This window comes from Channa argus, chromosome 13, assembly GCF_033026475.1.
Source record: "Channa argus isolate prfri chromosome 13, Channa argus male v1.0, whole genome shotgun sequence".
NCBI classification, from domain to species: domain Eukaryota; kingdom Metazoa; phylum Chordata; class Actinopteri; order Anabantiformes; family Channidae; genus Channa; species Channa argus.
Window position 1 is genome coordinate 23,162,081 of NC_090209.1, and position 17,503 is coordinate 23,179,583.

General features: G+C 41.1%; 1 protein-coding gene and 1 long non-coding RNA gene across 2 annotated transcripts; both read left to right on the forward strand.

Annotated features, from left to right (window-relative positions):
• sdcbp2 (syndecan binding protein (syntenin) 2) lies at positions 1-17,174 on the forward strand. The gene is made up of 9 exons (XM_067528285.1): positions 1-152; positions 4,298-4,349; positions 4,805-4,901; positions 8,055-8,155; positions 9,200-9,361; positions 11,795-11,970; positions 12,635-12,806; positions 15,452-15,543; positions 15,932-17,174. The coding sequence occupies exons 2-9, from the start codon at positions 4,299-4,301 to the stop codon at positions 15,984-15,986; spliced, it is 906 nt and encodes a 301-aa protein (XP_067384386.1). The 5' UTR covers positions 1-152; position 4,298; the 3' UTR covers positions 15,987-17,174.
• LOC137140142 (uncharacterized) lies at positions 4,985-7,618 on the forward strand. Its single transcript, XR_010916427.1, has 2 exons — positions 4,985-6,614; positions 6,777-7,618. It is a non-coding gene; the product is annotated as an uncharacterized lncRNA (long non-coding RNA).
• Positions 17,175-17,503: the final 329 nt, after the last annotated feature.

The following is a 17,503-nucleotide window of genomic DNA, read 5'->3' on the forward strand; positions in this document are numbered from 1 at the left end:
GACGACCAGGAAGCCAGTAAGTGACATCACTGCTCAGAATTCCCCCTCAGCACCGTTTCGGCGACGAAAAACACTGAACTAAACGAGTGTATTGCTGTGTCCGAGGTTTCTCTCCAGTGTTTACGCTGATTTTCACGACCAAGACATTAAAGGTGAGGCTGACTCAACTTTACGCCGTTAAACGAAGCCCTCATTAGCGGCAGCGGTTAATGTTCCATCCAGGTTTAGTTTACCTAACATGCTAACGTTACGGCTAGGTGCAGTTAGCTCTTTGCGCCGGAACAAAGACGGCGCGATTAGCAGCTCAGCTGCTTTTTATTTGCATTCATAATCAATTCGTTTTGTTCCAACTCCAGCTATCGTACAAGATTTGCTATGTTATGGCCGTTAGGAAGGTAGCCACCTCCGGTGAATTTTTTTTTTATGGCTGGGAACAGTGCGTTAACCTTAGCTAACGTTAATTTGCAACAGTTTGTGTCGTAATGCAAGTTGCTATATCGCAAAGGCACAATTGTTGTTCCCTATTAAAAAAAAACAAAAACAAATAATAAAAATAATAACGTTATGGGTTTGTCTCAATATTTAGACCTCAATGAATCGCCTCGCTTGTTATACCCTGTTATACACACGTAGAGATTGAGCTCTGTCGTTGCAATTGGTGCAGTAGCTTGTTGTGTTCGTTTAATCAGCATAACTGCATATTGTTGTGGCTTGTGTAATGGGTACAGTAGAGAGGGTGTGGGTCACACCGAAGCACCCAGACCTCTGTTTCCTTTTACCTTTTGCAGTCACCTTCCCACTGCCTCTATCTCTTTCCCAGTCATGCCAATAGACTGGAAGGAAGCTGCCAAGAAGGCCACATTCTTATGTTTTAACCAATCCGTTCAGGCTTATTGAAGTTTCCACCAAAGCTTTTAGTTTACTATGTACGGGCCGAGTAGCAATGAGGATTCAGCTGCTCTCAGTAAAGGAAAACATTTATGGCAAAACCTCTTTTCTGCTGCCTGTCTGTACACAACTGTGGGGAATTTCTGTAACATTTCAGATGACTCCAGGTGCTTGGTTATGTCATTGCCAGAAGTGCCCAAACACGCATTTTTTCCGTTTGTAGTCCAAGTGAGGGAGGACTATAAAGCGAACAAACAAACACAGCTGAAAAGTAAACACAAGAGGTATTAAAATGCCTCCGTGTGTCCGCTAACACAATGAGGGGCTTGTTTGCGAGGACTGAGAATAGCAGAATAGAGTAGTAGCTGGGGGAGCTGGGGGAGTGAGATGTCGCAGTAATGTGATTTTGGTCAGAATGAGTTACTTCTTTTAGAGAGGTGATTCAGTTTTTCCTCACTGGTGTTAAAGTGGATGTTTGGCCACATGTCCGTCCATAGTTTGTACATGACATGTCAGTTAATCGGTTTTGTTTTTACTTGACTTCAGCTTATTTTTTTATATTGCTGTGCTATTGCTCTGCATAGCTTTCTGTTACTTATGGAGTAAGACAGGATTTCACATCTTGTTATTGTGACTCATAGTTGTCACAGGGTGGTGGATGATTTTTTTTTTTTCAAGTAAATGTAGATAGACTGAATAGTGCAGTCACTTGCTTTTTCAGATAAGTTTTTGGAACTTCTGCCTTTATTGTAGGGACAATAGCTTAAAATAGATTAGTGACTGAGCAATGACTGACCTTATCAAGTTTATCATATATTTGCCAAGACGCAATAAATGAAGCATCAAGTAAAAATCCTTCGTTGCAATAATTAAGATTTTTTTATTCAATCATTTGTGGCAAGTTGCCAACTCAGTTTGTTCTCATGTTACTCTACATTAAGATGAGCCGTCATTCAGTGAATTATACAAATTTTAAATTCAAATTTAGTTTCCTCTAACGTTATTAGGCATTTGAATAACTACAGTTTACAAAAAAAAATTGGACTTTTTGCATGAATCTCCTAGAAGGAACGGGTAGAGTTTACTGGAAAGGAAGACAGTCGTTCTGTCACGAAGATAAAGAAAAGAAAGAAAGTACTTAAAGCAATGGTTTGAATTCTGACTGGTGAACCTTTGCTGCTTGCTCTCTTTCTGCCTGTTACTGCTGCCTGCTGTCAAATAAAGATCAAAAGGTCAAAAAAACATGTAAAACCAGACAAATGTATATATTGAATAAATAAATGTAGCTTTGCTATCAGAGTGATACTTCATAGTAGAAAATGAGAATTGATACCTGGAGCAAAACTGGTATGACTTGCCAAAATAATTGCTGTAGTTATTGAAGCACATTTTCAAACAAAAATGTATGAGTCTTAGATGTAGATATTATATGGTTTTCCTTGTCTCCAGTGAAAAATAGATAAAGCATCATCTAATTGTAGATGAATTAATAATTAAAACACTTGCAGGAGATAGAAAATTGAATAGTGCACTTATACTATGGCCAGCAAAGGTTCCCATCTTAATAAGTCTGGGAACTTTGCTGTTTGGTATTATAACCTATTCCACCTTAGCAGTTTTAATGCTAACAGGAGCTGCTTTGTTCCTTATCACTCTGCCACTAGTTAACATTAATACCACCTGGTGGTTTAATCCTGTGGTGGACGGGGGTCAGCGTGGGGAAAATGTAATGCTGGCTACGAGTGACAGGTGAACTCACGGTGGATCTCAGCTCACTGCCTTCTCACTTGCTGTGGGTGGAGACGTGTTGCAGCAGACCTCTCATTGCATCCACGCTGACCCATGTTAGTAACACCACCAGTTGCGAGTGATTGGCTAACGAAAAAACAAACAGTTGATATACTTAGACATGCCTCAACCTGTTTTTTTTGAGCATATATTCAGTTAATTGAATAACCGTAAGCTTTCATGTCCTCTTCTCGGTTCAGTGTGCTGTTTTATTCGCAGGATTTGCTAATGGCCTCTTCTGAGACTAGTTGTGGTTGGAGGTTTGGTTAAACCCTCCTTCGGTGTGATGTGACCCGAGAGCCGTTAACCAATGCTTGTTATGTTCCCGTGTGTTTCTCCTTTAAACAGTGTTTGCTCCTGTAATATGCTCTGCAGCATTTTGTCCTTCACCAGTTGCTGTACTGTACTTGTGTGTATATATGTATATAGGCCTCCTGTTTTTCAGTGTATAGTAATTGAACGTCAACAGAAATCTTTATAATGGAAACTGTGGAAATGGTGTTGGGCAATGCAGTTGAGCTTAAGACCTGGTGAACAAAACAGATGACTATTCTATACTTCTCCCTTTTTTGTGCTACTTCTGCCCTCGGGTTCTCTCGTCTTATTCAGCTGTGTGACATGTGAGTCATTTACAGCAAAAGTTTAAAGTCGCCCTTAACAACTTAGGTTCAACTAGCATAAGAACAAGATTAGATAAGAAGACGTGACTCAACTTTCCGCTCCAAAATGGATCAAATTCATTATTTTTAGTTCTACAAACACATACCACATAATAACAATGGGAAGGAAGTTTGTTTGAAATCTTTGCAAATGTTTTAAAAAAAGGAAGAGAAAAAAAAATCGCATGCACATAAGTATTTACAGCCCCATAATAACACACACACAGTCACTCCAGAATTAGTATCTTATGTCATTATACAGGGGGAATCTGTGAGAAATAAGTCAGAGGTAGAAAAAGATCTGCCTATGTGCTGCAGATTTCCAGTATCCGGGTATTTTTAAGTGCATGTAGACTTGTTCCCTGATTACTTGAGAAACTTGGGTTCTCTGAGTAACCTGGTTACTGAAGTACATTTAAATGCAGTCATTGAATGAAGTGACTGTTCCGTTAGCAACAGTTTCTGATTAGAGTTTTCCCCATTTGACCAATTCTTTCATTTCTTAAAAATCTACTTACTGCAATTTATACACTTTATTTCCAAAGAAGGGATTCATTGTCATGTGTTTGTGCTACCACTGGACACGTTATTTATCTCTCTTCATTAGTCACTCATTTATTTTATCTACATGCCATTGAATGTTGGTTTGGTGAACAACATTTCATAGGCTTTGTCAGTTTAGAAAAGTAAAATATAGTGCCTACAGCTACACCGTTGGTTTTGCTTCTCAGTGGAATTGCTTAGACTGGCAACCTAATTCACATCATAGAGAGCAACTTGACTCTGTTAATCTAAAATGTAGCCTAATGGAGTTTAAAGGTAACTGATAACATGAAGGTAATGTGAGTATATCCCTGTCAGCAGCCTGAGAAGGTGTATCTAACTGTTGTTATTCTGTACAGCCATGTCATGCTCCTTTTTCCAAGGTCCTGCACTCATGGCTGTTTGTGTTTTCTCCTCAGCATGTCTCTGTATCCATCCCTCGAGGACCTCAAGGTCGACAAGGTCATCAAGGTTAGTGTTTTAGGGTCATTCGATCGTAGACAGACTATGTGCAGTTGAGTAGCTTTGTAGTAGCCTATGCCAGGTGTTACACCACTGGTTCATTCATCATTATGGACACTACACTGCCTCTCAAAACACTGTGTCTCAGAATTTTTCTGAAGTTTGAGAAAAAGGAATTTTTAAAAAAAATAATAGCGTTTATCAAGGGGTTGCCTCAAAATCATGTTATCCTGGCTTCCTGCTGCTTGGGATTTGACATTTCCTTGTTTAATCTGTTTGTTATGAGTCTGCCAAGCTACCTGAAGTCAACAAGAAGATATTGAGCACAAAATTCATTCAATAACCAAACATTCATTCTTAAAAGGACATGAATATAGCATGAATATAGTTGCCTGTCATCCAGTATTTGCCTTTTTATGTCCAAGTGCACGGCCACTTCACTGCTGCATGTAATTGCTTTCTAGGCCCAGGCCCAGTTTGCTCAGACTACCACCCCCATGCCAGCCATCACCGAAGGAACATACCAGCCTCAATCCGCTACTGCTGGGATGCCAGGGTCAAGTGAGTCTTTTATTTTTATATATTTTTTTATATATATATATATATATATATATTATTATTATTATTTTTTTTTTTCCCATTCTTGTCTCCACTCTGGAAAATGATCAAAAGCTTGTGATTTTGCTTTCCTTGTTTCTAATGACAATAGTTTCAGTGTGTGGGTGGTCTGTGGTTATTCTTTGAAGGCAACACAAGAACTGTTGTATTGGGTGCAATTAAAGATGTAGAGTGAGAGGACTGGGATGAGAGGAGGAGTTAAAGGGGTCTTTTGAGAGTAAATGGAGTAAATGGGCCCCCCACAAAGGCTTTGTTTCCTATGTGTTTGTGACTTATTTCCGCTAAATATGTTTTTCTGTGTTTTGGGGAATATAAACCCAAACCAGGAGCTACACTCGAATGGAAGACAATAGGGACAAACGGGCATCCACACAAAAAATAGCAATGGTTCAAAGATAGAGAGAAGTACATTCAGATATAAAAGAACACACTTGTTCTGCATATTTTCACTCATCTCACCTCCTCTAATCATTTTCCCACTCACTGTGCTTCTCCTTTCTCTGTTTGGGTGTAAAGTCCTGTGGGATTTTGCTCTTTTGTTTTCACCTCTGCAGAGCTGGCTGTGAGTCACCATGGAGACTGGCTCTGGCAGTCACTCTGGGAGACGGCATGATGGGAGAAAGAAAGAGAGGGAGGAGGAGTTGATTTGAAAATGAAGGCAGAGGGAGAGAGCAAGTGGAGAGATGGGAGGAGTTTGTTCTCCTGGTGTGAGTGAGTGAGAGAGAGAGGGAAGGAGAGAGAGAGAGAGAGGTGGGGACATGGACATCAGCTCTGGACCACAGCCTGGCCAGGTATTCTAATACTGTCAGCCGCAGTCGCTGCATTGAGAACAGCTCAACAACTTGACCTCTTTTCTCCCTGTCAAGTTTCTTAATTTAAAATATGTTTTTATTTTTTAGCCGTTTTAAAGCAAGATTTAAAAGTGAGAATCAGTCAGTAGAGTGTCATGACTCCGAGTTCTCATTCACAGATTAATTTGGACGGGTGTGTTGGATTTCAAGCTGCCAGTTTCAGTAGCGATAGCTCAAGGCTTCTTAGAAGAAAGGGGTCAGACATGGGATGAATTGCAAGAAGAGTGGACTAATATTGAATGGAATAAAAGGGCATAGTTCATTCTTAAGTCTGCAAGCATGAATAGATGTGGAGCAGGCATTTGTGGGAGAGGTGAATGAAAGAGAAAGAGTGCAACTGTTCTGGCTAGTTAGTCTCAGTCCTTCTGAAATAATAAAACAGATTCAGTGTTTTTTTAATTAGGACCTTCTAGTGTAGGAGTTTCAGGGTAAATCATGATCAGCATTTTTCTAGCATTTGTACTTTTTCTGTTTGGACAGCATGTGGGTGCATTTCTCTTCCTTCCTTCTTTGTACCACTATCAGAGCCGTGTGGTGGGTGACCTCCGATTGCCTGGGTGGGGAGTTTGTGTGGTTGAAATAACTGACTCAACCCACGTTGACTTTAGATTTCCACCCTGATGCAGTCATTATACAGTCAGTGCTGTTAAAACAAATAAAATCATTGACTAATATATTGATGTCAGTATTTACTTGGGTTGAATTGACTGAGCTACTTTCTTGGTTGACATATATCTCTGATAGGTTCACTCAACCTACTACAAACTATTCAAAGAGGGGAATGCACCTCCACATTATTCATGAGGTTTGTAACTAACATGTCCACAACACATATCTAATCTTTAACTAGCCTCCTTCGTGTTGTAATAGTAGCTTGGTGACTGTATCATGGAAAAATCAAAAGCACTGATAACTAATCAGTAAGATGATGCAAATTATTGACTGATTACTATTACTGTTTTTCTAGGCACAAAAAGAGGAAGAGGTGACACTCTCCTGGTCACATGCACGTATACTGTGCTTCATACTTTGTAAATACATGTGCGATCAAACACCATATTTTATGTGACAAGAATATGTAAAGTAAATAAATTCACACTCACATTCCGATACTTTAAGGACATTTTAAAGTTATAGTGCATGACTGCTTTTATTGGAGGTGTACAGCTACTGAATGCAGACACATACAGAAGATGTCAAATGTTGACATCTTCGTCTTGACGTTTTATTCCAATGATTTTAATAACTCAAAAACATAACATAATGTGGAAAATGTGGAAAGTGGTGACAAAACTTTTTGGATGCACTGTAAATAACTGGCTAACATGCATATCTGTGTATGCAAATATATAGCCACTGGCTGATTTAAGCTTGTGCTTATTTTCCTGTTGCCTCTTATTACTTCCCTTACTTGTTCTTTTTTTATTTATTTAAAAAAAATTTTTAGCTTTGCAAGGATAAATACAGTAACTGTTGCTCTGCTAGAAGGGCAGCAGCAGCCTCTTGTTGCCAGAAACGTGATGTAGTCATGCAGCAGGAAAGACGACATGAGGTAGTAAAACCAGAGGACCAAGCCTATTTTTAGCCTTACAGCCCTTCTAAATAGAAGTTAGGTGGTTAATATTCTGACTCAAGTCGTACCTCCTCTCTGTGTTACCTCACCATCTGAGAGCTTCGTGACTCTTAGCCTACAGTGTATTTCTATTTGGCTGGAAGGCGTTTTTATGTTCATTTTCTGACTCAAGCTTATAGCACAACAGGAAGACCAAGATGAGGTGAGATTCCATGATTCCATGAGTCTAAGAAATGGAGAAGAGATGCCAGGAAAGACTGAGCACACTGCAGCAGAGTGCTTATTATCAACAGTCTTCCAAAAGAGGGCTCATTGTAGCTCGAGCATGACCCTGCTCTGATGGACAGCTTGAATAAAATATCAATTGTAGGAATGAATTATAAAGGCTGAGAGAGCTGTTTAGCAGGGTTTGTACTTGCACAGTCAGATGGAGACTGAATGTTCCGTCCTTAATGCTACAATTTAGGAAAGAAACTGTCCAGTAGATGCATTAAGGCTTTGATTGTGCTTTTTGTTCTGTTTTGTTTTATGCACTATGTAATCTGAAGGTCAACTCCTTTTCTCTTTCACTCCATCAACCACCTGCTCATCCTACCTCCATCTTTGGCTACTTTTTTTCGCCCCCCCTTCTTCCTCCTTCTTATTTATTTACCTGCCTTTGCATTTCCCCAGGTTTGTATCCAAATCTGGAGGAGCTGGGAGACTACATGGGCCTGGCCCTCAACAGCGATGAAGTCCAGAGGAACCTAGCCCTGTTGCCTGTGGCTAACAATGTAAGTGATTGTGTCATGTGGAGGAGTGTTGTCCTGATTTCGGACATCATCCTGTTCACTTACTTCCTGATTTTGCTTTGTTCACAACCTCTGTGATGGTCTGACAGGTTGGGCTAGTGATAGTAAATGCCCAGGTATGACCATTTATTTTTAGATTTATGAGATTTGAATGATATCTACGGTATGATGTTGTTTATAATGCTGTTTGTGATGTAGCAGAGTGTCATGTTCTACCCTTGTTCCAACAAAGGTGGACCATAAAATGCTTTCAATGTGGTTGACCCCCTGAAGGGACAAGCTGTAGCCGTATATATTATATTAGGCAACTGTTGTAAGAAAAAAGGCTCTAATAAAATCACTGTTTGCTTCTTGCACAGCATTAAACGTTAGAGTCTAGCTAAAGCACATGGTGGAGTTTTAGCCAAAATGCCAAATGTTTCCCTTCAGAGTTCGCAGATATTATATAACAGAGGGCAGATTTGAATTTGAGGTTACAATTCATTAGGAAACACAATGGTTAAAGCCTGTCACTGTCACCTTTCAGCTCTTATTGATGTTATAAGTAACAGAAATGAGCCATGAACTGTATATGTATCCAAGCACAACAGTGCTGTGTTCCTGGAGATCCACCTCGGTGAATGACTCACCACAGGCCCGGAGCAATGTGTGGGAGGGTGTGAGCTCTTCACTCCTCTCCAATCACTTGTATCTGTGTATGTGTTGGTTGGGATTCTGCAGATGTCACAGAGCCCAAGCTTGTCAGCTGGCATTCACCCATCGGTTTTCTCTGCCATTTGACCATATCTTCACCTCCATCATTATTTTTAAATTTTGTTTTATTGTTAATGCAATAAAAAAATATTAATGAAATGTTAAAAAAAGCAGCTTAAAGCCTTCCTAAACTCATTATTCACTTGTGGAGGATGAGAGAGAATGTGAGATGAATCTTCCCACATATCTGTTTGATGCAGAATTCCTTTTTTATTGCCAGCTGAAATTTAATCTAAATTTCCTCCTTAATCCTTTCTTCCCCCCCCCCCACAGCAAATGGCAGTGCCCTCCTCAGGTGTTGGGGGGATGGTGCGGCCAGTCACAGGTGCAGACGTTGGCATTCTGAGGGCAGAGATCCGCCCAGGGTTGCGGGAAATTATCCTCTGTAAGGACCAGGACAGGAAAGTGGGACTCCGTCTCAGTGCCATCGACAACGTGAGTCAAACATTACGAACTCTTTAACCGACACCAGCTTTAAGGGTTCAGCACAGACGAACTAGGGAATCAACATCCCTTGATTTCACTCACCCACACCACAGTAAGCTGGTCTGGCCCTGCAAGAATTTGCAATCTTGCAATTGCAACAACTAATTCTGAGCAACCCTGCAATTTTCAAAGTCATTATTTCTGAGAAAAGCAGTTGCAAAATGAGGAAGTCTCGGCTCTAACAATCCTCAAAATCAGCAAAGTCCTCGAGGGACTGATGTGACCTTTATTTGAAGCATGTCAACCAACTTGTTAATCACTGCTGGTTTGACCAATTTACTAATTTAGCAACAAATGAAAGTCTCAAGACTTGAATGGTGATGTTCTTTATCTGAATATTTGTTATTTAGGGAGAGTAAAGGATTACTGGAGGTATATATGGACATATACAGCATACTCATGTGCGTCTCAATTTCGGGTTCATATTTACTTCAGGGTTCTAGGGAAATTGTTTTGGATAGCATGTTTCACATATGAACTGTGGACAATGTTAGGAGTATACAGCCTTGGACATTGTCCAGAGTTGTATTTCACAGATGTAACGCACAGGGGGAGATTACAGAGTCAGAACCTTCCTCACGTGTCTCACTCGGCGTCTGTAAAGGTAAACAAAGATTTCAGCAATAGAATGGACCTGATGACCTTTTTCAGACCTCTGCAGGAATTGGTCTTGGGCAGATTTGGTCTACTGAAGTGAATTTCCCAGCAGTAGGCAGCACAAAATTACAATGACAAGAGAAAGTATGTGAAACCTCTGGAGGTCCCTTGTTTTCTGCAGTCATTGGTCATATGTGGATGTATTGAAGTATGTATGTGTATGAAGTATTTTATAGACATAGTGAACTACAATGTCCTGTCCTTTGTTGTTACTGAATAAACCTACATATAGGTATGAAGGAATAGGGGCAAATAAGTGATAAGGCAGTCGTCCACGGACCACAGGGTCAGTGGTTCGATCCCCGGTCCCAGCTATATGTCAAAGTGTCTCTGGGCAAGACACTGAACCCCCCCCAAAAGCCCATTCCGCTCCATCTGTGCAGTGCCGGTCCAAGCCCGGTAGAAATTGGGGAGGGGTTTTGTCAGGAAGGACATCCGTCATTAAAAAAAAAAACTGCGCCAAATCAACATGCGGACAATGATCTGCTATGACCCTGAACTCACAGGATAAGCTGAAAGGACAGAAAATAAAAGGTGAAGGAATAATTTGAGAGATTTCAGGAGCGGTCATTTCAAATACCAAATGGTAAATTGTGAAATTATTTTAAACTTCATTAACCAAATAGTTTGTGTCCCAATGTATAGTATGCTGTCAAACCCAGCCTTTACTTAGCCTTTAAATTCTGGAAACAAAGTCATAAGTTGAATTACAAATTTCAAAACACAGTAAAAACAAAATGAAAGACTGAATAAAGCAGCAGTACAACAATATAATATGTTTAACAACATACATCTATTATATAAAATCAGTGTGAATATCTTTTCTTCTTCTTTCCTGTTCTATTTTGATCCATTTGATCGTGACTCCCGACAACCAATTAGCATGGTCGGCGCACATCTCTGCACAACTCGTTGTTGAGATTTGTGGATGTGCACGTCGGGGCCTCTGCGACTTACGTAACCCAACCCAACCTAATACCCAACACGCCCATTCACTCACTTTTACTCCTCTTGACAATTCAGGACAGCAGCGTGCAGAGCAGGGGGCTCGAAGAATAAAGTTGCTAAAGTCTGCCGCGTCTTGCTCTGACATTTTAAGATACTTCAGGCACTTCTTTAGCTCTGTGTAGACCGTCTCGTTAAGACCCCCCCTCAGCATGGCAGAAGTCAGCCGGTTGGCTTGGCAGAGCGGGGAGCCATTGATGTAATATGAGGTTCTGGTGTATGTGTCTGTTTATGTTGTGGGCAGGATCTGTGTGTTGAGCTGAGGGAAAGAGTCTAGAAAGACTTATGAAACAGTGAACAGAGCAGACAGAGACATAAGATTTTATCTTTGCTCACATTGGCGTCATGGACACCCATCATCAATCAGTTAATCTACAACTGAACATCCTGAAAACTAAAAACTATAACGACTTCTTTAACAAGATGCAGAATCCTTCAATGATATTGTTCCACTCAAAGAGTTTATTACTGTATATTCCATGAATATCAAGTAAAAATAACCAATTATTTAGTTATGAAAAGTCCAAACAAGATGTTGGGTGATGATTCCTTTTTTTTGTGTTCTTTGCTTCTCATAGTTTGGTTGATATTATCAAGGAGTGTCTTTCATCTTAAAAGGTCAATCCTTCTCTCCACTATTAACATCTGTCCTCTGTCCCTCCCGTCTCTTCGTCTGACTCATTTTGGATGTCTTATTGATTCTCTCTTTTCCTCTCACAGGGAGTGTTTGTCCAGCTGGTGCAGGCTAACTCCCCTGCGGCCTTATCTGGGCTGCGTTTTGGAGACCAGATCCTCCAGATCAACGGGCAGAACTGTGCCGGCTGGAGCGCAGACAAGGCCCACAAAGCTTTGAAGGCCGCTGCCGAGACCCGCATTGAGCTGGTGGTCAGGGACAGGTGAGGAGTGTGTTGAATGCACGGAGGATGCAGGATGTTTCCACAGCCTTTAATCGGGACTCGTGTTTTCCTTTACTGCCATCATTGACTCTATGGAGCAGTTGTAGTTAAAGTTAACACAAACTTCTTTACATTAATGTTTCTAAATATGAAAAGAACGTTTTTTTTCAAAATTCATTCTCTGGTCTTTTATGTTTATCAGTAGTGTACAGAATTTGGGATGCATTTTGTACCGTATTACTGAGACCACTTGTGTTAGTGGACAGCCGGGTTATAGGTAAAGCAAAAAGGCTGCTGTCTGACAAGATAAGCGACTCATATTACAAACATAAACACAAGCATTATCAATTTGCATGAAAAAAACTTGTGTTGATTAGATAAGACAGATAATCCGTCTTGCCTCTGTTTTCAGTTTCATAGTGTTTCCGTTGTAGTGAAAATGTCTGGCTCCCTCTCCTGGCTGTGCCAGAATTTGCTGCTCACCTCTGCGTTTAGCCATGTTTCATTTTACCCTGTTATTTCCCATGTTCTCAGGTTTATTTAAATCCAATATACCTCTGCAGACATTCTGTTACGCTGCAGCAGTTCATAAGAGCCATCATGCTCTTTTTACACCTTTTACATTACTAACCCTTCCTGTGTGTGTTTGTGTGTCTCTCTCTAGGCCCTTTCAGCGCACTGTCACCATGCACAAAGACAGCTCTGGCCACGTGGGCTTCATCTACAAATCTGGTAAAATCACCTCATTGGTCAAGGATGGCTCTGCTGCCCGCAACGGCCTGCTGACTGATCATTACATCTGTGAAATTAATGGACAAAACGTTATTGGACTCAAGGTCAGATACTTGTTTCTGTCCTTACATCAAACAATGTTGATTACTACAAGTGTAATTTATCTTAAATTGTGTCAGTACACAGCAGAACACAAAACTAAATGATCCAATATGCAAACGCATTTCCAGAAAAGTTGGGACACTGTGTAAAATGTGAATGAAAACAGAAAGCAATGATGTGAAAATCATTTATTTGTAAATGGTACAAAGACAATGTTTCAAATGAAACTATTTATTTGCAATTTTACACTATTCTTAAATTGTAGAACTACCTTTCACGGATGATTACCTCAACCCATTCATAGTTCTAAAATGTCGATGTAATCTGAAAGAGATCATTGACTGTAAAGTATTGGTAGGGGAGAGTGTAGCCAGACAACACAGGATGGTGGTGTGTAAAATGACTCTGGTGGTGAGGAAGATGAAGAGGACAAAGGCAAAGCAGAGGACGAAGTGGGGGAAGTTAAAAAAAGGACGAACGTCGTGTAGTTTTCAGGGAGGTGCTGAGACAGACTGGGTGGTTTGGAGGTGCTTCCAGATGACTGGACCACTACAGCTAATATGATCAGGGAGACAGGTAGGAGAGGACTCGGTGTGTCATCTGGAAAGAGGAAAGTGGACAAGGAGACTTGGTGGAACGAGGAAGTTCAGGAGTGTATACAGAGAAAGAGGTTAGCTAAGAAGAAGAGGGACACTGAGAGGACTAAAGAGAGTAGACAGGAGTACAGGGAGATACAGCATAAGGTGAAGGAAGAGGTGGCAAAGGCCAAACAAAGAGCATATGAGGACGTATGTTAGGTTGGGCACTAAAGAGGGAGAGGTGGGAGGATGTGCAGCAGGTTGGTGTGAGTAAAGATAAGGATGGAAATGTATTGACAGGTGCCAGGAGTGTGATGGGAAGATGGAAGGAGAACTTTGAAGAGTTGATGAATGAGGAAAATGAAAGGGAACGAAGAGTAGAAGAGGTGACTGGTGTGGAGCAGGAAGCAGCAAAGATTAGTAAGAGTGAAGTGAGGAGGACATTGAAGAGGATGAAGAGCGGAAAGGCAGTTGGTCCTGATGACATACCTGTGGAGGTATGGAAGTGTCTAGGAGAGGTGGCAGTAGAGTTTCTGACTAGTTTGTTTAACAAGATCTTGGAGAGTGAGAGGATGCTGAGGACTGGAGGAGAAGTGTACTGGTGCCAATTTTTAAGAACAAGGGAGATGAACAGAGCTGTGGCAACTACAGAGGAATAAAGCTGATGAGCCAAACAATGAAGTTGTGGGAAAGAGTAGTGGAAGCTCGGCTAAGGGCAGAGGTGAACATCTGTGAGCAGCAATATGGTTTGATGCCTAGAAAGAGTCCAACAGATGCAGTATTTGCTTTGAGGATGCTGATGGAGAAGTACAGAGAGGGTCATAGGGAGTTGCATTGTGTCTTCGTAAATTTAGAAAAAGCGTATGACAGGGTGCCGAGAGAGGAGCTGTGGTATTGTATGAGGACGTCTGGAGTGGCAGAGAAGTATGTTAGAGTGGTGCAGGACATGTATGAGAGCTGTAAGACCGTGGTGAGGTGCTGTAGGTGTGACAGAGGAGTTCAAGGTGGAGGTGGGTCTGCATCAAGGATCGGCTCTGAGCCCCTTCTTGTTTGCGCTGGTGATGGACAGGCAGACAGATGAGGTTTCACAGGAATCTCTGATTTGTAGTGAGAGCAGAGAGCAGGTGGAGGACAATCTAGAGAAGTCGAGGTCTGTTCTGGAAAACAGAGGAATGAAGCTTAGCCGCAGCAAGACAGAATACATGTGTGTCAATGAGAGGGACCCAGGTGTAACGGTGAGGTTACAGGGAGCAGAGGTGAAGAAGATGCAGGACTTTAAGTACTTGGTGTCAACGGTTCAGAGCAACAGAAAGTGTGGAAAAGAGGTGAAGAGGCGAGTGCAGGCAGGCTGGAACGGGTGTAGAAAAGTGTCAGGTGTGTTGTGTGATAACAGAGTATCGGCAAGACTGAAACGAAAGGTTTTCAAGACGGTGGTGAGACCAGCGATGTTGTTCGGCTTAGGGACAGTGGCACTGAAGAAAAGACAGGAGGCAGAGCTGGAGGTAGCAGAGCTTAAGTTGAGGTTCTCTTTAGGAGTGACGAGGATGGACAGGATCAGGAATGAGGACATCAGAGGGACAGCTCATGTTAGATGTGTTGGATATAAAGTCAGAGGAGAAACTGTGAATATATCGGTAGAAGGATGCTGAGGTTGGAGCTGCCAGGCAGGAGGTCTAGAGGAAGACCAAAGAGGAGATTTATGGATGTAGTGAGGGAGGACATGAAGTTAGTTGGTGTGAGAGAAGAGGATGCAGAGGACAGGGTTAGTCTTTGTGCTATTTATGTATAAAATTGGGTTTTAAGGGATTTGTGACGTGTGTGTGTGTGTGTGTGTGAGTGAGTGTGAATGAATGATCTTTCAAGAGACAGCTATCTAATGGTGTTGAAGTTACAAGGGACTTTTGCACAGATCTACAGAGAAGACTGTGGTTTTGGAAAGTTGAACATTGCATTGTTTCCCCCTCTAACAATGCCACTAAATAATGGAGGGAGAAAACTGTTGTCAACATGCTTTTGTTATTTTATCGCATGAGATCTTGACATGTTGCTGTTCCTGTCTAAAAATCCAGGATTCTCAGGTCAAGGACATTCTGAGCACTTCTCCGACCGCCATGACCATCACCATCATGCCCAAGTTTATCTACGAGCACATGATTAAGAGGTAGGCTGAAATCATTTCCCCCTAATCCAGTGCATGAATTTTGTTCCCATCAGCTCAGAGGTTGGGATTCCACACATTTTTCTTGCATTGTGGTGACAAACACACAAAGATAGATATAAAAGTCTCCCACTTTAATGAAAGGACGATGAAGTGGAGCCTTTACGACACAGAGGGATAATGTCTTTTTCACAAGGTTGACCAGAAAATCACAGGTGGTAATAGTAGGATTAGATATAGTATAACTTCATTAACACAGAATATATTTTGTCTGCTCACTGAAGATGTAATTTCTTTCTTCCTTAATAAGTCTGTGGACTAAATTAACACTTTTTGAACTGGTGCGTTGTGTAATCACAGAAAAGCCTATTAAAGTGACTTTACTTCACAGGATGTCTGCTGGTCTCCTTCGGTCCTCCATGGATCACTCCGTCCCAGAAGTGTGAAGATCAGGGGGACGACTTCCAACTGTCTGGATGTCTTCAGCACAGAGAAATGGCTCTTGTGCTCTCTCTCGCTTCCTCACTCATATTTAGTGCCGTCTTTATACCAAACCATTTCCTACATTACAATCACGTCTCATTTAACATAATCTTAAGATGCCTTTTTTCTATTCTTCCATTGCTGTTTATTTGCTACCTTTTCCACATCTTTTTTGACATTAGTACATTTTATGTTAACCTTTTAGTCTGAGTACTTCCTGTTTATTTTTTGTATATGAAACTAATAACAGTACAATTCTGTTTAAAAAGCCATGCACACGATCATGAGTCCAGAGCTTCCTCCTCAGTTTAGAGATGAATCATTGGCATGTGATGTTTCACCTTTGTCAAAATGCTGTAAAAGTCCATGGTTGGTCATCAGAGCCCTACATGTAGATTACAGCTGTGCCCTCAGTCCCTGCACTTGGCTCCTCAGGTGTTTACAGACACCGTCTGAGCAGAACTAATTTCAGGGGCCGGGCCGGGGGGGGGGAATCATATGTGAAGAAGTTGCTGACTTTTTTTTTTTTTCCTAGATTTCAGTGTACAGTCACTTTTAGTCGGCCACTAAAAATAAGTTTTTAGTGCAGTAAATACAAAATGCTAGTGTTGATTTTGGCCATATGATTTTTCTTCTTCATTGACACCCAACAGGTACAGTCTCTAGATTCAGTCATCAGTGTCAGAAACAGAACATAGTAGACTTCACCCTTTTCAAGAGATGGTGCTGTACCGTATCTCATGTCTCTCTGCAGACAAATGCCATGAACTGGGGACACTGTGTGCACATTCCAGGGGAAAGTGTCGGGAAAGCGGCAGCAGATGCTTGTTGCTCTATGCAGCTGGGACTTGGCCCTGTCCATTAACACTATAGACAAGGCAAAAGGCACAAGTAAGAAAGATTGTGTAAATGAGTGTCACTTTTGAAGGAATTGTTGGTATTTGTTTGGACAGGTTCTGTGCTGGGTGGACCCACTAAGTGCACTTTTCATTACCTTTTAAAAGTTGTGTCTTTCCTGTATCCGTTTCCAGCAGTAAGGTCTAAATATTGTGCTTTTATATTGTGTTTGTGGTGCCTCATGTAAATGAGAAATCATGAAAACAAAGTTGTATGTTAACTATAGAAAACTGCTCAAATTCGATGCTGAAAAATCACGTGCTCAAATTAAAGCCTTTACATTGCATATTGTTGGTCAAGCCAGTGAACCTGCTCCCCTACTGCTAAGTGTTGTTCAAGGATTCCCCTCTGTCCTACTCTGACTGATGAGCACACTGACTGAGCAGAGCTCACAGTTGGGAATTTCTACTTGTTATATATAATTTCTTCTTTTAAAGCTGTTCATGTTTGGATGCATGTATTCCTTTACTTTTTCTAGGTATGCAATCTGATAAAAGTCATTCTGTAAAAAAGCGCTAGAAAAATCGAAAGTTTATAAGAATGTAACCGATATTGTAAAACAAATAAAGTCTTTCTGATCACA

Bases quoted from the DNA above. Each gene is read 5' to 3' on its own strand.
- sdcbp2 (XM_067528285.1), top strand. From the start codon at position 4,299: ATGTCTCTGTATCCATCCCTCGAGGACCTCAAGGTCGACAAGGTCATC. The intron at 8,156-9,199 runs GTAAGTGATTGT...CCCCCCCCACAG, and splicing joins TGTTGCCTGTGGCTAACAAT to CAAATGGCAGTGCCCTCCTC. The intron at 11,971-12,634 runs GTGAGGAGTGTG...GTCTCTCTCTAG, and splicing joins GAGCTGGTGGTCAGGGACAG to GCCCTTTCAGCGCACTGTCA.